Below are 21,399 nucleotides of genomic sequence, written 5' to 3'. Positions count from 1 at the left end.
TTTGAGGCTGATGATGCCCTTAATATGGGCGAAACATGTCCCTTAACATTTTGTAATAATATTTAATTTCTAAAAAGATCTCTTTGTATTGAATAGGTGGATATAAAACATAATAACACTTGTAACATACTTTGTATTTACACACTCCAGTTCCGTGAGAATATTTTTGCATCCATTATATCATTTCTCAGCCATGATTCAACTCCTATTACAATATCTGGTAAATATATATCTATTAAGTTACTCAATTCTATTCCTTTCTTTACAATACTTCTACAGTTCAACACTAACAATTTTATGTCATCCCTACTTGATTTCCAGTTCCCTGTTCCCTTATCACCGCTCCCTAGGCCACCCCGTTTCCCTGAATGTACCTCCCTATTACCCTTCCAAACAAATTTCCTAACTTATACGTACCACTGCGGTTTAAGTGATATTTACATCTTTTATCAGGTTTTAACCAGTGAAGTTCTTGATAGTAGAGAGTTATATGCACATCATGGTTCAAGTTAAAAATGAATCTGAGGTAACAGTTCAAAGCAAGATGCAGTTTCATTGTTTGTTCCTTAACTGCATCAACAAAGATTAGGTCACAGTAGTCAAGGATAGGAAAGACTGAAGTCTGGTAGTGGGACATCTTTGTTTCTTTTCAATAGATGAAGCAACGCAAACCCCTGCTGACACATGTTTGGTATATTCCATCCAATTTAGAGATTCAGTCATAGTCATGCCAAGGTTTCTCACTGTCTTACTGTAACGAATGATTGTATCATTTATTAGCAGAGGTGGAGATCGAAAGCACTTTCACATCGAAAAAAGATCAAGGTTTTCAACATTTTGCAGTTTACTATAGGGTCATCATTTTATTTGGCCCACTTGAAGTAGCATCATGTCCTTGGGCATGCACTACCTGCCTGCTGACACTCGATGTTGTTCAAAGAATGCCCTTGCCCATTACTGATGGCTATAGCAACAGCTAGAATGATGGGGAACTTTATAATTATTTCCAATCTCTTCTGTGATGATACTGTGTTTGCAAACAGCATCAGGAAAGTTTAAAAGAAGCCGAATGTGTAATACGGTAATATACTTGTTTTTTTTCCAACACCTTTTCCCATGACCACATAAATACAACTATGCCCTGCAAAAATGGTGTACTCATTAAATCCACAGCAAATGCACAAATGGTCTGCCCATTAAATCCATAAAAAATAAGATTAAAAAATATTCAATTGTGATAATTAAAAATCTCAAAAACTATAGTCATAGGTAAGATTATAATTCCAGATTCATACTTTAATGAATGAATCCAGCCTATGGATAGAGATAATGCACAAAATGGAAGTAACATTTTTAGCTGCTTACCTTATCAACTTCTTCCTGTGCTTCCTCTTCCAGTTCCTCGCTATCTTCGAGAACGTCCATTGTCTCCTCCAACATCTCTTCAATGATGCCTGCCTGCAGAGCATATACTGACTTCAACTCAGATGTATTACAAATGATAGAAACAGACTTTCAACGTATTAGGTCGTGTTACGTACATGTAGTACGGTTGAAGAGATGTTAAGTACAGAACAAAAATGGCCAGCCGGACACCAGTGGGTTCGAACCCACTGGTAACACGACCTAATACGCTGAAAGTCTGTTTCGATTACAATGCGGTCGTGAAAATTCAATATTTTTTTTTGCTAGGGGCTTTACGTCGCACCGACACAGATAGGTCTTATGGCGACGATGGGATAGGAAAGGCCTAGGAGTTGGAAGGAAGCGGCCGTGGCCTTAATTAAAGTACAGCCCCAGCATTTGCCTGGTGTGAAAATGGGAAACCACGGAAAACCATTTTCAGGGCTGCCGATAGTGGGATTCGAACCTACTATCTCCCGGATGCAAGCTCACAGCCGAACGCCTCTACGCGCACGGCCAACTCGCCCGGTAAATTCAATATTCATTTACAAATGATAGAAATTGACTTTGTTCTTGATTCCCGCTTTTAGTTTCTAAAGAGGATGTGTTATGTCTATATTACATGAAATACATCACAGAAAAGTAATTAAACTTCAATTAAATTAAATTATCAATTCAGTACATTGAGCTGGCGTATTTCTTTCACTTACAAAAACAAACAAATTACAAGACCTCTCTTTTGTATGTACAGTATTTGTTAAGTTGATACAAGCACCTTACCTTCATCATTTCTCGTGACAATTCCCTCATGGTAGCAGCAACTTCAGGAATGCGAACAAGAGATTGCATGGCCTGCATGACTTCTGTTGATTTCTCCAAGGCACCTGATACTCGAAGAATTGCTGCAAGAGAAAACAAAATAGCCATTATAAATGTCTCATTAGCTGCTCATGGTTTTGAACAGTCACTGCCACTGAATTACCAACATTTCATGCTCAAAGAGGAATAATTTTGATGTACTAACAAATCTGCCAACATGACAGTGTTACTTTTAAGTACTCTTAAGATGTTACTGAACTGAGACAATTCAGATTTTTAAGTTAACCAACAGAGCCCCCCTTCAGTCCTCAACACTACTCACAATGATCACAGTTAACATCCTAAAAACCCTTTCATTTTCAGAGAAAACCTAGGATCTACATTACACCCGGTAAGATTCCTCCTACAGGACGATGAACACACCAATGCGGAACTGCCAGATTTATATACCCTTTAACGACCATGCACCAGGTAAGGTTCCTCTTATGAGTCCATCAACACACCAATGCTGAACTACCAGATTTATGTACCCTTTAATGATCAACACCGTCACCATTATCGTCGATCATCAAGGATCACTCAGTTGTCTGGGTGTGGCTTAAGAGCAGTGGCATAACTAAAGGGTGGCTAGGCTGGCAAAAGTCCAGGGGCCCACTCGGTACAGCCAATATTATCTCTTTAGCTAAAATTCTATCTTAATATTAGATAGAATAATCCCTTCATTGGATTAATTTCTATAAAACATGTGTCAATGTGCTGTTAAAACTGGGTCATATTTCTGTTTCCTGAAAAGTAATGAGTCTTCATACTATTAATAATCTTGACCATAATGGCTAGTATTGGGTCCGTATTGACTTATGAGAGCCTGTCTGCCGCCAAGCACTTTGCCGTAATGCGGCCAGCGCGTGATTTTGCACAAAATTTCCTGTACTTTATGAAATTATTATGTATATACACACGCTCACATAATGAAAATGGCATTGGAACAACACAATGAGCACTAAACATGTGAACACTTAACTAAAATGAACCTTACACTGATAAAGATCACAGCAGACTGCATAGGATGGGAGTTTGTGGTGCCGAGAAGCTATATAGCTGAACATATTTCTAGAAACATGTACTATATATTCTAAAGTGTGAAATGTAAATCAATTTTTATTATTGCTATTTGCTTTACGTCGCACCGACACAGATAGGTCTGATGGCGACGATGGGATAGGAAAGGCCTAGGAAGTGCAATGAAGCGGCCGTGGCCTTAATTAAGGTACAGCCCCGGCATTTGCCTGGTGTGAAAATGGGAAACCACGGAAAACCATCTTCAGGGCTGCCGACAGTGGGGCTCGAAACCACTATCTCCCGATTACCAAAATCAATTTTTAATACATAGTATTGACTACGCAGATTGTCCATCTCTCTATTTACTGGAATCTTCATACATTGTGCAGCGAATGTGACTGCATCAAAGCTTCATACTCCAACCCTCTCTCTGCTTAGCAGCGTGCTAAACTGGTCATAGCTGCGTAACTCGATCATCTCCGCTTGTTCATCTATATAGTTGTTGACTCATGTGATGTGTGTAGCTGAATGTTTATAAGTCAATTCAATAGTTCTATCTCCTTGTTTAGATGTATGTATTGCAATTGTATAAGTTATATCAGATTTTTTAAATATTAGGGATATTCTTTTACTTTTAGTTTAGTTTTTACAATTATTGATCTTAGTTCTTTTTACAAATGGTAGGCCTAGTGTACAACACATACAACAACAACAAAACTGAGTAGTGGTGAGAAGAAAAAAGAAAGGAGAGGAATAAAAATGTGCATAATTCCCTAAAATAGCTGAGTATCTTTTTCCAGTTACAACTTGACAGGAAATGAAACCAGTGGGGAAACAAATAGCACTGAAATTAATGTTGAACAAGCCTTTAGCTCTAGTAGTGTTGTTCATAGTAAGGAATTTACAGATGTTTCGAGAGCTCATGAACAGTGAATGTGTGTTGCAGGTCAATATGAGACGGAGTGAATTTCAAAAAGTGAATGATCATATTAGAAGATGTAGTTTAGAAAGGGGGCACTATAAGCCTGAAGGTCCCTTTCATTAAGACAGTTATTTGAAGGTGCTCAAATACGACAGCCCCGTGTCGGTAGATTTACTGGCACGTAAAAGAACTCCTGCGGGACTAAATTCCGGCACCTCGGCGTCTCCGAAGACCTTAAAAAGTAGTTAGTGGGACGTCAAACAAATATTATTATTATTATTATTATTATTATTATTATTATTATTATTATTATTATTATTATTATTATTATTATTATTATTATTATTATTATTATTATTATTATTCATTAAGACAGTAGTGGAGGAAGTTCTTCAGATAAATATTATTATACAATTTAAAAATCTAGACTAAAAACCTAAATAAATTCACCCATTCTAAGAAAGTCTTACTGTGAACATTGTTGGCATTTTGGAGATAGAACTTCAAAAAAAATTACAGGACATTTGGAGATATGGTTACTGTGATTGGAAACATATAAATGAAGGAATAAATATTCACATAAAGTCAAAAACACATTTGGATTAAGAGTATGAGCAGTAACATTTATATAGTATGCTGGATGAAAAACTCACAACAATGACGAACAGAAGTCATTTTAGTGCCAATTACACAGTTTTCTTAACGTTACTCTCATTCTTACAATGTGCAATTTCATTGGCATTATAGAATTACTTGCCATGTATGACCCTGTAGTGTTCAATAAATCTAAAACAACAGATTAAATATACTTACCAGCATGAAAAACACAACACGAGTCAAATGCTGAAGAAATGGTGTGTAATCATCAATTTAATAAACGTTCGGCACTTTATCATATATTTTTAAATGGAGGAGGTTGTTTGCTGTGTTTTGTGAGCAAACGAAGTGCAGGTTATTTATTGCATTAGCCTTATTCTTTCCTCGCACAACCTGGAAACCACATCACTGGATGTGAGGCAAAATATTCTCCCATTCATTATGCACTTATTGTTGTAGTGTTGTATTATACCCCTTTCTATCACGTGTTTATCAGATTTCTATCACTATCATAATCAATTTTCTGGAGTAAACATGCTGTTATGTCCTGAAGATGCTCAAAAAGCTGAATGCAGAGGAGCTGCTAAGATCCTGAACTCAACAAACAGCACTGCACAACTCAAATCAACAATTCAACAAGGGAAGGGATTAGCTATGGGATCTCCTGCATCAGGTATATTAGCTAACATTTATATGGACCAATTGGAAATACGGAAAAAAATAAATTAAATAAAAGGTTTCGTTACATGGTTGAGGTACAGTATGAAGATATTTTTATACTTATCAATGAGTAGGAATTACCAAATAGTAGCCTATAGTAGAATTAGTGAATGACCTGGATTATGACATCAAATTTATGTTGGACTCTGAGAAAAACAATTCACTAAGCTATTTCGATATTAAGATTGAAAGAAATAATGTTTAGAAAGGAAACACAATCCAATACAATTACTAAACATTCAAACCACCCTGGTCAGCATAAAGAGGCGACTTTATGAGAGGCTGTCTATTTCAACCACCACTGATTTGCATTTGGGGCAGTCACCCAGGTGGCAGATTCCCTATCTCTTGTTTACCTAGTCTTTCCCTAAATAACTTCAAAGAATATGGAAATTTATCAAACATCACCTTTGGTAAATTATTCCGTTCCCTACCTCCTCTTCTTATAAACGAATATTTGATGCAATTTGTCATCTTGAATTCCAACTTTATCTCCATATTGTGATCTTTCTTACTTTTAAAAACATCACACAAACTTATTCATCTACTAATGTCATTCCATGCCATCTCTCACTGACAGCTTGGAACATACCACTCATTAGATGTTATAAGCTTCATATAGGTACGTGGTAGAATTTTAGTATGAAAAAAACTAACAAGTTAAAAAATTCCACCTTTCCACCACTTTAATAATTTATTATTCTTAGATTAAAAGAACATTAATCTATTTAAAAATGATACAAGTTTTGTTTTCTTTCGAAAATATCTTCAGCCGTGTGCATAATTCAAGATTAAAATACATACAAAGTAAAGGTTTCATAGATACACACAAATAACAACACATTGTTAAGAACTTCTTGTCTTAATCGTGGAAAAGGCTTAAAAAACTGTGAGTCTTAGAGCATGTTTCTTACAAAATTGCACAAAAATATTTTAATCCTCCTAGTCAATACTAAGTATTTTTTATGTCCAATTAAGACGAAAGACATAAATAGACATGTTAGAAATAGGAAAGGACTTCCACCTATCAATACTTATTTATTGCACTTATTATGCTACAGTCCCGGTTTTGACCCCCTACATAAGGCCATCTTTAGCTGAACAATACGTTCACATATAGATCATGAAGCTATGATTAAGATTACATTGTCTGGGGAATGCCATATGATAAACAAATACTTGGTCACGTCCAAATGGGGCATGCCAAAACGGGAACTGGCGTGTATGTGACTATGTGTGACAATGCAATTGTACGTCTATAATGATATGCTTTAGGTCTTAAAATTAATTTATAAAACACTATCTCCACTCAAAACTAACTTATAAGTATCTATATATTTAAAAAAATTATGAAAACTTAAGTCAGTCAGTCCGGCCATTCTATCCGATCTCCTTCATTTTTTTAAACTGAAAGGTATTCATGAACAAATTTGTCATCAGGTAATATAAATCACTTAACTTCCGCCTTCCTCAAATTATTTGATTTTTCAATTTTTTGTATTTGGAGCAATCATATCTTTGGTTCTAATTGAGGTACGGAGTTCGTTTTGGCCTAAGAACACTCAGTGGATCAAGCTCTTTCATTTCAGCTCTTAACTATTCAAATTGGTTGATTCTGAGGAAAGTTATGAGTGCACATTTAATTTGACGTCTCAATTCTTCAACTTTTTTGCTCATTGAAGCAATCATATCTTCATTCTAATTGAAGTACGCAGTTCGTTTTGGTCTAAAAACACTCAGTCGATCAAGCTCTTTCTTTTGAGGTAATAACTACTGAAATTGGTAGATTCTGAGGAAAGTTATGAGTATATTTGTCTCCATGACGAAGATCTTTGACACATAGTGTTGTTCCAAGGTACGTTTAATTCAATTTCTTTGTGTGCTGTATTTCCAAGTGTTTTGTTGACATAATATTACATTCTATTACCACAGCAGATCATGTGCTTTATTTCATTAACTCGAAACTTTGCAAATACATCCGTGAGGATAGTAACGAACACCACCATACTTTGTACATTGCAGGCGGAGCCAGCAGGAAACTGCTAGTATAAGATAAAAACAATATATGTAGGAACTCTTCATGCACATGAACGTTTGTGTCTTGCGTGTTATTCAGTTCATCGGTTGACTTCTGTGTTCAAGTCTTATTCATAGTTGTTCACTTGGTTGATGTTTTTGGAGCTTGAATGATATGATTTGCTTGTAAAATTATCACATTATATGTATAAAAGATTTTGTCTCCATGTATACACATAGAATAAAACATTTTCCAAGTTTAAAAAGAATGCCAGGCGCATGGATACAATTAGGATAAAATATGTGTATTCAGCTCTGCTGTATGTTGAATCTTAACTGTTTTATGTTAAAATTGAGTCATGTTGTCCTGTGACATCCGTAAAATTTGAGTGGCATTGGATTCAAAGTGGTGGCTCCTTTCCCATCTGTAGCTGTGCAGTGATGTTATAATTATCTGTGGAAGATAAGATTGAGCTATGAGTGATATTTTATGTTGGAGGAATGTCTAAGGATTGTGTGTGCTAATTTGAATACGTACTTACTGTTATTGGTGTGGATGAGTTGCGTTTGATATGTGAGCTCGTTGTGTACTGCTTCGTGTTCGTCTTGGGGTCATACTAGCTGCTGTGGGGGAAAGGGAAGGAGGGGTAGGGAGAGTTGCTGTTGTGGGGGTAGAGGTGGAGCTAGGTATGTCGTTGGATGTTTTGCCTGAAAAGCCTTACATCTGATATGTTTTTGACATTTTTGACATGCTCTATTGGTGAAAAATATCTAATTCCCTCCATGGGAATTTAGAATTTCCCATTAAAAAGAGAGTATGCAGAATAATGGGGGCAGTGACTGAAACCAAGTGTAATAATTGTGAGTTCTTATGTTCCTGTTTTTTACTACAAATGATCGGAATAAACATTCCCATATTACATTCTTTTTTTCATTTGTCTCATTTAAGTTGAGGGCTGGGTTCTTATACTGATCCATACTGTGAAAAATTCTCTAAAATGTTGAGAAGTGGACCTTTCTGTTCACGTTGTAGAATTTTTAGGTCTTGATCCATTGTAGTATAATTGTGATTATAGTCTTTGTGATGGTTGCTCATGGCAGAGAAAAGATTATATTTTAACGCGTTGCAATGTTCTGTATATCTTATGAGGAAGTTCCTACCAGTTTGTCCAACGTAACTTGACCCGCATCCCTGACATTCCAGTTTATTTATCCCAGAATTTATGTATTTATTGCTAGTATTTACTGTGTGAGAGTTAAATAATATTCTTTCATTAGTGTTGCTGGTTTTGAAAGCAATTTTTAGGTTCTGTTTTTTTAGGTCATTGGTGATTATGTGCATATTATTATTGCTAAATGTGAATGTGGCATATTTTTTAGTTTTCAATTCTTTCATTAAAGTAGTTGAGGGCTTGTTAGTACGTTTATTGATTAGCGTATTTATAAATTTTGTGCTGAATCTGTTGTTCAAAGGTATTTTGCGGATGGCCTTTATTTCTTTTTTCCAAATTTTTCTTTGAGAGTGAGATTTTAAAGCTCTTTTTAACATGCTATTGTAGGCAGCCTTTTTTGAGCTTCAGGATGTATTGAATTTTGTTTAATTGTGTCAGCAATGTAAGGTGGTTTCCAGTAAATGTTAAATGCCAGATGATTATTCTTACGATGTAATAGTGTTATGTCTAAATAATTAAGCAAGTTATTGTTCTCCACTTCCATAGTGAATTTAATATTCTGATCTAATCTGTTGAGTAGTTCTAAAATTTCATTTTCTTCGTTAACACTGCTATCTATGATGGCTAGCACACCGTCGACATAACATGTCCAGTATTTTATAGCTTTGATCTTTTCTATGATGTTTGCATGTTCTCCCTTTCTCCCACAAGCCCCGCCCCATTTCCCCACTCCACTTCCTTGCAGCAACACTCTTGCATTTCGACTGCGGGAGCAAGTCAGTCGAGAACTTGACTTCATAATCAGAGAACACGGGTGATAGCCTACAAGCAGGCCATGTAACGTAAGTTAATTTTCGTTCTCCACAACTTTATCTAAATGTTGTTCCTGTTAGTCACCAATTTTCAACCTTAATTGGATTTGTATTATCCATTTTACAGACTTAAATCAGGCAGTTCAACTTCAATAATGCTTATGTATATCAGCCCATGTCGGAACACAAAAACTAAGCCAACAGTACACAGAAACCAGTTGAACCACACCAAAGGACAACAAAAAGCATTGAAACAGAAAGACCCAGCTCAAGACTGTTTTAATGATCAACATTTCACAGTTTTTTAACTTTCATCATGCTTTTTAAAAAAATGTTTCCTATGTTTTTAATGCATCATACATATCTTAATGAGGATGACCCAATGCCGGGTCAAAACATGTCTATTTATGTGCGAACTTTGTCGTAATTGGACGTAAAAAATATATAGTATTGACTAGGAGGATTAAAATAGTTTTGTACAATTTTGTAAGTTCAACCATCAATACGGATTCAACAATGAGATTCATAGTCTGTAATCTTAGAGCATGTGATATATCTTGTTCGTAAAGGCACCTTACATGTGAAATCCACTTGACTTATTTTTCTTAAAATTTGTCTCAATGACCTAAAAAATGAATTACAACTATATACAATTATTCAGGAAAAGAGTGTTCAGCAGGTCACTTGCTGTGAGTGGAAAGGGAAAATTTCTTACTTCAGACAAAATGGACCAACTGCGTTATTAAAAGAGCAACTCCACGTGCAGTTGCTATATCCAAATCCTGTGTCACCTCCCACAGCTGACTCACACCTGATTACCTGCTGCGCTCACAGATGTCTTCCTTCACAACGGCAAATGCACTTGGAGTTGCTCTATTAATTCAAACACAATTGGTCCATTTTGTCCGAATTAAGAAATAATAACATAAGTACCACCCAAACTTTGCAACATTTTCGTATATACTGTAATTGTAACTCTTCATTCTTAAGAAGGTTATTACGATAAATTTTAAGACAAAAGATCAGTGGATTTCATGTGTAACATACCTTTACAAACAAGATATGTTACATGCTGCAAGACTCAAAGACTCACAGTTCTTTAAGCCTTTTCCATGATTAGGACAAGATGTTCTTAACAATGTGTTTTTAATTGTATCTATGCTACCTGTACTTTTTGTCTTAATCTTAAACTGCAAACATGGCCGAAGATGTTTTCAAAAGAAAACGAAACAAGTACCTTGTTTAAATAGCTTAATGTTCTTTTAATGTAAGAATAATCAAAGATTATTAAAGTGGTGGAAAGGTGGAATTTTTAACTTCTTAGTTGAGTTTTTTTTACATAAGTACCACCCAAACTTTGCAATATTTTCGTAATGCTACTCCTCTGTCGGAAATCACCCAGAACAAACAGAGCTGCTTTCTTTGGATTTTTTCTAGTTCTCGACTTTTTACAGTTTGATAAACAGAGCATTTAGGGTCCCTTTTTTAAAAAAAACAGGAATTTGAGAAGGAAATTAAGATTATTTACAAAATTGAAAAAAGTAACAGATACTGTAAGAGTTACATCAATTCCTATTTTTTACAATACTTCTACAGTTTAACGCTGATTGTCCACTGAACCAATTGTTAGTAACTGCTACATTCTAGGGGTGTTTGGGAGAACTAAAACAGTACAGTATAATGAAACATGAGGGATAAGAGGGGTTTTCAATGATGTTTAATAGCCCTTTGTGCTTTGAATAATATGGCTTTATTATTGTTGTTGTTATTATTATTATTATTATTATTATTATTATTATTATTATTATTATTATTATTATTATTATTATAAAAGCAAATAACTCAATTTTGGGCTGAAATATTAAAAAGATTTTCATGTTCACACCATCAATCGGGGAATCCTTCAATAATGTGCGCTTATTTACTAGTCTTAAAATATGGCTTTTAACTTTAAACGATTGCCAAACGTAAGTCAAGACTTGGTAAACTGCAATATACCAGTACCTATTCATTTTCAATATCCTCATAAACAAAATATACAGCAAGTAAAGTGAAGATCACTGAACTTAACTGAAATTATGATGCATTAAATGCAATTTCCAGCTAGTAGCATTTAATATTACCTTAGGGTATATGATCATACTGACATTATAATGAGGCATTTTCACAACACACTTCTGCCTTCCAGCAATCTGTAATTTATATTTAATATTCTTTACATTAACCTAGAATGCCAACAAGGTGTAAGAATGACGTGCAAGCGCTCTAAAAAGGTAACTGCTCTTAACCCAAAGGGCAGAGTGATACTCCCTGCAAGGTATGTGTCACCATGTAAGTAACGAATTTGGTTTCCTGTGTGATGGTTCTTCATGCTTAAGTAATTTCGAAAGGTAACCTGCTATGTAAATTTTAGAAGTTGTTGGCATTTGTAGAAAATGTAACCACGTAACAATGACGTGTTGTTCACAGACCCGACTAATAATCCTGAAACAATAATGTTTTTATATGATGAAAGGGAGCATGTCACATTGGCTCCTTACAAGCCAAGATCTGACTTGTAATTCTGCTTTCAACAACACATGAAGGAAAGTCGAGAAGAGAAAACACAGCAAAATGTGAGATACTGCTACATAAAACCAGACCAAAGAGGATTGTGAAATATTTTATCAAATGTTCCACAATATGAACCAAGGGAGGGAAACCAATAAGTCTGCTACTTTAATAACATATTGAACATGGCGTTGATTAACTCATACATAATTTTCAACCATCGATACACGAGGAAAAACTCAAGCAGTGAAGTAATAGGCCTATCTCAAGTGAACTTCATTCTAATGCTTCACAACAACTTGTTCAGCCTTCACAGAAACAGAGCCTGGCTGGGAAAGGCTTGTCATGCTATCTAAGGACAGATCGTGGGTTGCGAGATGGAACAAAGAAGCTAAATCAAGCAGAAAAGATGTATTGTCATTTATGTGACTATAAGAAAAGGCGGATGACAACTGTTTACTGTTGGAATTGTGTTAAGCCTATTTGCAGGCAACTTCGGAGGAGAAGGTGACCACACTGCTGACCAGTACCAGAGAGAATCACAAAAATGCTGCTAAATGTAAACAGCAAATGTTTCTTTTGAAATCACTTTTTGTTGTTAGTCTTTCTTCATTTCTTTTTTCATCTGTTCCTTTCACAAGTAGTGAACTTCGTGTTGGCCTTCTTCAGCATCATTTTTAACAAATTTCTTGCAATCTAGATACTTAAAGTGATACTAAAATAGTTATAAGTTATTCCATATTGCCTACTATTATTTCTATATACTTTTATTATATACCGGTACTTGAGAAACTCAATGACTTTCCAGACATTCTAGATTGCCACAAGGACAAAGTTTTACATCAAAAAAAAAATGACAAAATTAAATTTGAACAATTAATAACAGAATATGCAGTCTAAAGCATTAAACATTTGGAAACATAAAAAAATAATTAAAGAACAATACATTGGTTATTAAGAAATAAACGGGAATATAAAGGTAATTACTGTGAGTAGACCTATAGATGAGATTTTAAAATTGATAAATATCTGTGGTAATTACCAAAAGATTGATTCTGGACTTCTGTAAGCTGAATATGTTCCAGAAATTCATAACAACCCTACTTACAGTACCACATGCGCCTACCATTAAACACAATAATTCAAGCTCTTCTAGATGATACTTCCTCCTGTAAAATTCAATTGTAAATGCGTAGATGTTCTTCTTTTCAAAATTAACCTCGTCAGGCTGGCCGGTGTGAAGCTCTATTCTGACTATGGGACTGATAATATAACCTTTCTCGCTGTCATGCTTAAAGGCTATCATGTCAATTCTTCTGGTGATCGCATTTGTTGACACACAGTGAACCTCTACATAAATAGTATAACCCTTTAAACAAAACTCTTCAGCAATGAATGATCTTATTTTATGATGGCGGGTGTTTCTTAATGTATAATATAAGAGCAGTTTTCCAAGATGTGACCCAGTGTTTCATTCTCTCTGCCACATCTGCGACAGAGGCTGCCGTCGTGGCATCACCTGGGGATAATTCATATAATATAAGATCTCATTTTCATTGCCTCTCACTATTCACTACATGTAAGACATTGATGGTACTTCACCCAGGTGTTGACAGGGGTACATTCCTTATTCAGCACTACACCTAGTCCCTTTTGAGGTCATTTACACCACTTAACAAATTCTCCTTCATGGAGTTCACTGTGTATTTTACTTGTATCAGGAAGACTGGTTTTGTGATTTAACATGGGAACAGGATTTAGGATGCTGAGTGTATTCAAGTAATTCATAGTCTCCGCCATGGGGTCCCTAGTAACAAGTACGTAATTGTTTGCAGTCCTAATGAGTATGTTGCAGGCATTGATGTGCTGTATGCTGACTTCCCATTCAGCTTTAAATAGTCCAAGGCCTTTATATGTATGTGGGTACACTGAACAGTCTGGAAAATCTGTAACTGGAGTATTTCTTTCAAAGCACTCTTAATAATTTTGTCAGAATCTCTCAGGAAACACGTTGGTATTGTATTTTTCATGGTAGTTTGAAATGGGTAAATTAAAGAGGGACAGACTGCTGTATTAAGGACTGTAAATTTCTGATCAGATTTCAGCAGTGGCAAGGATACCAAAGATTATATTTTATTGTGAAGGTTATTTTTGACAGGTAGCAGATAGGGACCCTCTTCAGAGGCAGCCTATCCAGGGAGTGACGCCCCTGCCTATGTGAGCACCAGAGCACACTGACCAAGTGTGTAACATCTGGTAAGGGTCCCAGCTCAGGGTTACAAGTGAAGACCTCAATGGTATCTGCGGCAGAGAAGGTGGACTTCAGTATGGTGGAGATGGCGGAAGAGGCAGCCCTGGACTCGGGGATAAATAAGAGTACAATCTAAAGAGGCCAATGGCTTTGGGAAGATGAGGCTCTTTAGGAGGGCCGATGGTCCCTCAGTAGAGGAAATGCTACTGAAACACCATTACTCAATAGTTTACTCAGCGGAGAAGGTGGGCTTCAGAACGGCGAGTGAAGCGGAAGAGAACATGCCAGGAGGACTGGCTATGAAGGCGCCACTCGGTTTTTCTCCAGTCAGCAGCAGTCCGTTGCAGTTTCGGTGTTTGACATCACATGCCTCATGCATGTGTGCTGTGGTAAAGGATTCCAAAATCATAGTGTGTGGGTCACTTCCTGGCAAGCTGAGATTCAACTTAAACAAATCCACGCCAGTGGCACTTTCTTCAGCTGTCACTTTTCACTCCAAGTCCAACGGCGATGGGATAAGGACGGTGGAGGCAGGTTCTTGGGTGAAACTGGAAGCCTTCAGTTTGGACCTGCACGTTGGCTACAGGTGTGTGATGGTCATCTTTCTAAGAACTGTGACTACTTGGGAATTTGGTCCTGCACCTGTGTTTTGGCAGGCCTATTTAGGATCACCGCTGCCCGCCCCTAAATGGGGAAGGTCCTAGAAAATGTGGGCTAAACATCGGAAGTCACATTTTTGTCCAGCGGGGCGACCCCATATGCGGTCAAAACAATCAAGGAAAACAATTTATAATTGCAACATGGAATGTCTGAACACTGCTTGACATGAAAGAGAGTGACAGACCTGAAAGAGAACAGCTCTTGTTGCTCACAAGCTTTCTGGATTGAATATTGATGTAGCTGCCTTGACTGAAACAAAATTATCCAGTGAAGGCAAAGTTATTGAATGCAGTTCAGGATATACCATCTTTTGGAAGGGTAAGGATGATGGACAGCGTTGTATTCATGGTGTTGGAGTTGCCGTGAAGACAAATATAGTTGCTAATCACCAACTTGTCCCAACTGCAGTTAGTGAAAGACTTCTGGCTCTCCATTTACTTATGCTCCTACATTAGATGCTGATGAAGATGCTAAAAACCAGTTCTATAACTTGCTTTCCACAACCATCTCCAACATACCAACTAAAGATAAGCTCTTCCTACTAGGTGACTTCAATGCTAGAGTTGGGAAGGATAATCTGCTATAAGAAAATGTAATGGGCAAACAAGAACTAGGTCGTTGCAAAGCCAATGGATTGCTGCTTCTCAGTCTATGTACCAAACATGAACTTTTCATAACTAATACGCAGTTTCGCCTACCTAATCACTTCAAGACCACATGGATGCACCCTCGCTCTAAGCATTGGCAGATCCTTGATTACATCATCAATCGACAATGTGATAGGAAGGATGTCCTTATCACAAAGCTAGAAATGTTGATGATTGCTGGGCGGACCACAAGTTGCTACTCTCTCTCGTCTTAGAATTAGTCTTCACCATAAACCACCCACGCATTTTCAAACCCCATCCAGGCAGAAGTTTGATACATCTAAACTTCGACATGGACCCAATGCCATGAATTTCCACAACATGATCTCCGACATGTTGGCAAATGCTCCAGTCAACACAAAGAATGCTGAGCAGGAATGGGCTACATTGCAGAAATTAATCACAGAATCAGGTGAGAAAACCATTGGTTTTAAGAAAAATGTAAGATAGACTGGTTCGATGATGAAAACAACAAAGAGATTTTGCATGTCATCAATGCTAAATGAGAAGCCCATCTATGCCTTTTTCAAGATCCATCTTCAGACGCAAAGAAAGCATACTTTCTCAAACTCAAGCGTAAATGTCAGGGGCAAATAAGAGAGATAAAGAACAACTGGTGGAAGCAGAAAGCTCAGGAACTGCAAAGTACCTCTGATGCCCGAGACCTGCATAACTTCTATGCAGGAATAAAGGAGTTATATGGCCCACTCAGTCTTCCTCCAGGACACTGAAAGCTGCTGATGATGCTACCACTATTAATGATAATCAAGAAATCCTAGAACAGTGGAAAGAACATTTCTCTACTCGTCCCAATCGGAGTTCAAATGCCGCTGAAGACTTTCTCGATGATGTGCCTCTACATCCCCAACAACCATGGATGGCTCTTCCATCAACATTCAAGGAATTCAATGTTGCTCTCAGCAAACTGAAACCTGACAAGGCTCCTGGCCCAGATAACATTCCTCTGAAACTGATTCAAAGTGGAGGCCTACCTTTAAAGACCAGACTTCATACTCTTCATATGGGAAACTTGCGAAGTACCCGGTGACCTTAAAAATGCCACTATCATTACTCTTTAAAAAAAAAAAAAAAAAAAAGGGTGATTGTACTGTTTGTGGCAACTATCATGGTATATCATTGCTATCTATAGCAGGTAAAATTCTTGCTAGAATTTTGCTCAATCACCTGCAGATTATTTCCAAGAGGATCCTACCCGATTTGCAGTGTGGCTTTGGAACATCCAGAGGCACAACAGATATGATCTTCTGTGCAAGGCAAATCCAAGGAAAATGCAGAGAGCAACAGACTCCTTTATACCTAGTATTCTATGATCTGCAAAAGCCTTTCGACTCAGTTCTGAGACCAGCTATGTAGACAGTACTGAAACACTTTGCCTGTCCACAGCATTTTGTAGATCTAGTCAAGGCTATTCATGATAACACGTCTGGGCAAGTCATTCAGCAAAATATTAGATGGCGGCAAGAGCAGACACGCGTAAGTTTAGTGCTGCTGCAGTTTCTGCTGGGCCTGGTCACTCAACGATTAGGGGCTTGATTTGCCTCCTATCACTGGCGGGAGATATCCATTTAAACCCTGGTCCCACCACTTGTGAAATGAAAACAGATCTAAACATATATTGTCAGAATGTGCAAAGCCTAAATAATAAGTTGCTGGACTGCGAACTATCCCTGCCTGACTGAACCTGGCAACACCGTGCAGTACCGTATAGTACCAGTGCGCCTTACTTCAGATTTTCTCATAATGATCCTTATTTGCGTCATACATTTGGCAACTTCTCATTACATTGTCAAGGATATACTCCCTACAATGCCTCTCATCAATAGAGGGTTTTATTTGAGTGTTTGTTTGCAGCAACAACTGCTTGGAATTTGAGATCGTGTCGAGGGGTGACTGCTCATCTAAAGTAAGTTGCTTTGTTTTTTCATAAATTTTGACAACAGAATTTTGTATCATGTGGTTTATTATCTTGAAATATAAGTCCATGAATTTAAATAACAAGCAATTGGTCAATATCTCTGTGTTAGCTGTTATGACACTAGTTATTCCGTTGGTACAGTATGGTACCGCACGGCGCTTACCATACCTCTCTGTTCCTTTTCTCCTCCTTACTTCCAAGGGTGATTCTAAAGTAACAATTCATACTGTAGTCCACAAGTATGAAGGATGAGAGTTGTCCAGCTAATCAATACTTTTTATTTTTATTTACATTTTATGGCCTTCATTGGACTACTCTAGCCAACTTTATACAAAGAATTTTTCAGTTTCCTGTCAGCCCAGTACTTCTTCATTCTCTCTGATCTTATCCTTCTTTCTTCATCGAAAACCACCCTTCCTATTGTCTGTTTGTTGATTCTGATTTGCAGTCTGTGAGTTTCTTGATTTTGTTGGTTTTGTTTCTTAGCTCTTCCAGTGTAATTTGTAGTTCAACCATATCTTCCTTGATTTCTGTAATCCACTTAATGTTGCACTTACTATTCCATAATTTTTCTATTATTCTCCTGATGATCCTGTTCTCTGGTGTCCTGATTAGATGTCCAAAAAATGAAATGTGTTTCTTCCTGATTGTGCTCATTACTGGTTCTATTTCCTTGTAGACTGTTTCATTAGAAGCTACTCTCCAGTGTCCATCTTTTTGGTATGATTTGTTGATGCACGTTCTAATGATTCATCTCTCTATCGTGAGTATTTTGCCTATTTGTGCAGTGTTAGTTGTTTTGAAGATGGTTTCGCTTGCGTATGTTATTACTGGTTGAGTGATTGTTTTGTAATGTTTTAATTTCGTTGCTATTGATAGTCCCTTTTTGTTGTAGGTATTCTTGGTGACATATTGTGCTCTGGTCAGTTTATTTATTCTGTTATGCCATGCTGGCTTTTCATTGAGGTTATATGTTATGATTTCTCCCAGATATTTAAATTTATATATAATTTTGATTTCTTGGTTTCCTATGGCAATTTTGTTTATGAGTGGTGGGTCAGTAAACATGATTACTGTCTTTTGAAAAGATATTCCAAGACCAATTTTCTGTGCTATTTCCTGTGGTGATATAACTTGTTGTCTGGTTTCCTAAATATTGTTGGACAAGAGAGCAAGGTCATCAGCAAAACCTAGGCAATATAAACTTATGTTGTCTTTGGGTCTTCCAATTCGGATGTTCTTTGGGTTACTCTTGTACCACTCCCTCATTACATATTCAAAGGCATAGTTGAACAGCAGTGGTGACAAGAAATCTCCTTGTCTTAAGCCTGTTTTTATGATGAATGGCTCAGAGAATTCCCCTCTGAACTTGACTTTTGATTTAGTGTTGGTTAAGGTGAGTTCAATCAATTTGATTAATTTTGGATGGAGCCCGAAATTTCTTAAAATTTTCAACATTGAAGGTTTATGGATACAGTCGTAAGCTTTTTTAAAGTCCACAAAGGTTATTGCAAGAGGTTTGTTTTGCTTCTTGTAATATGCTATGGCTAATTTTAAAGTGATGATTTGTTCTGCACAGCTTCTCCAAGGTCTGAAGCCTCCTTGGTATTCACCTAATTCTTCCTCTAGTTGCTCTCTGATCCTCCTGCATAGGATTCTGGAGAAAATCTTGTATGTGCAGTCTAAGAGAGAGATACTATGTGCAGTCTAAGAGAGAGATACCTCTGTAATTATCTGGATTGCTTTTATCTCCTTTTTTGTGGAGTGGGTGGATTATGGCTGTGGTCCAAAGTTCGGGGAACTTTTCTGTTATCCAGATATTTGTTAGGGCCATGTGTAAGGATGTTTGAACTGTATCACTGGCATATTTCCACATTTCTGCAAAAACTTGGTCTTCTCCGCAAGCCTTATAATTTTTCAACTCTTTGAGTGCTGTTTCCACCTCTTGGATTGTTGGAGGGTTTATGAGTTTAGGCAGGGTGTTGATGGGTGTGTCTGTATTAATTGCTAAAAGTTTCTGGGGTTCTTCACAATTCAAAAGTTTAATGAATGTTTTTGCCATGATTTTGGCATTTTTCTTGTCGTTATGTGTTGTTTTTCCATCCTCACTTTTCAGCATTAATGTGGGAGGGGCAAATTTTTGTACTTGTCTTCCAAACATTTTGTAAAAGTCTCTGGAATTGGTTTTGTGGTAGTTTTCTTCTACTGAGTTTATTAGATCTTTCTGTGATTGTCTTTTGGTTTGCCTGATAATTTGTGTAAACTTTTTCCTGATATTTTTGAGGTTGGTTGCACTTTCTTCTGTTTTGTGTGTTTGAAATTTTAACCATGCCTGATGTCTTTCTTCATGGATTTTGTCACATTCTGAGTTCCACCAGTCATGTCTTTTACATGTGTTCAATGGGGCTAAATTTTCAGCTTGTTGCCTGAGAATTGGAACCAGTTCTTCTAAGTTATCTGTCAGTTTTATGTTTTGTGTGACTTCTCTATATTTATCATTCCTAATTAATTGGTGTGGATCAAAGTTCCTCTTTCGTTTATTGCGTTTTGGTTTCTTTTTTAGTGGTGTGAACTTAATTTTGATTTTGACTATGTAATGTAGATTTCTCTGTGGAAGGTTTTGTCCATAAATACGTGATCCAGCTGCCATTCCCCATTTCTCCAATCAGAATGTTTCCAAGTTTTAAGTTTGTTGGGCCTCCTTTTGAAGTAGGTGGACTTTGAGATTAGTTTGTGTTCTCTGCAGAGTTCAACAAGTCTTTGACCATGCTTATTTGTATGTTTATGTGGAGGCCATTTCCCAATGATATCTCAGTATTTCTTTTCTCTTCCGAGTTGGGCATTGAAGTCCCCTAATAGGATCTTAAGGTTGTTAATATTTATTTGGTTTACAGTTTGGTCAAGGAGATCCCAAAACTTTTCAACTTCTTTCCTAGTCTTTGTTAGAAAATTATTTTCATTAATAGGGGCATGGGCATTTATGATGGTATAAATTTTGTTGGATGCTTTTAAACTCAAAGTTGCAATTCTAGGCAAAGATGGCTTGAAAATTTATCGAATCTATTATTTTCACATTGACTATAAACCCAGTTCCAAATCGGGGACATTGTTTCATAACCCTTAGTCCAGGTTTCCCATTGTAAATTCTGTAGCCTTGATATTCGAATGGTTCTTCTGTAGTATTTCTCATCTCCTGGAGTCCTGCTACTAAAACTTTCTGTTTATCTAATTCGTCCGTCAAGTTCTTTAGTTTTCCTGCTTTAAGTAGAGAATTAATATTATAAGTTGCAATGTAGTTGATCTGATCTTGTTTGATCCTGTTCTTATGTGCTGGCATAGGAATGGGTGATTGCCAATGCTCCGACTCGTTGATGCCTTCAAGGTGGCTACCCACCGAATCCAATGTAACTTTCTCCTGCTATCTTGGACAGGGCGGTGGAAATTTTTTTCCTAAAAGATCTTTCCATAGTTGACTTTCAAAGGTAGTTAACCTTGGGTGGAGCAAGCTCGGATTTACAACTACGGTTGTTAACCGCAGAGGGACAACCCCAGATGTTCAGGGTTCTGGGTTGGCATTTCCTCCTAACCCAATGATGTATGGTTTTCCCGCCAATACTCGGGTGGCTGACTGCAGTGGTTTCCCACTGGGCAATGGGGTTGCCACGTCCCTACATAATCAATACTTTATTATACAAAGTGTCTAATAATTAAATTACATAAAAGCACAGTACCAGTTTTGACCTGTTAAACAGGCCATCGTCAGCTGTTGATGAACCTGCTTATTCAATAGCAACTGTACAGAATAAAACATTACTGAGATTAAACAAAAATGCC

General features: G+C 36.9%; 1 protein-coding gene across 2 annotated transcripts in view; it reads right to left on the bottom strand.

Moving 5' to 3' along the window:
* Nucleotides 1–21,399, bottom strand: part of Vps24 (vacuolar protein sorting 24) — a 95,391-nt gene that overhangs the window by 65,555 nt on the left and 8,437 nt on the right. For both annotated transcript variants that reach the window (XM_067144294.2, XM_067144293.2), the window contains exons 4-5: nucleotides 2,185–2,306; nucleotides 1,366–1,458 (exon numbers count right to left, since the gene is read on the bottom strand). In XM_067144294.2, the coding sequence (XP_067000395.1) occupies nucleotides 1,366–1,458; nucleotides 2,185–2,306 (215 nt within the window). The remainder of the gene's footprint in view (nucleotides 1–1,365; nucleotides 1,459–2,184; nucleotides 2,307–21,399) is intronic.

The sequence above is a fragment of the Anabrus simplex genome, chromosome 3, assembly GCF_040414725.1.
Source record: "Anabrus simplex isolate iqAnaSimp1 chromosome 3, ASM4041472v1, whole genome shotgun sequence".
NCBI lineage: Eukaryota > Metazoa > Arthropoda > Insecta > Orthoptera > Tettigoniidae > Anabrus > Anabrus simplex.
Note: the sequence above shows the minus strand (reverse complement) of the source record. Positions and strands in the feature narration are given on the sequence as shown.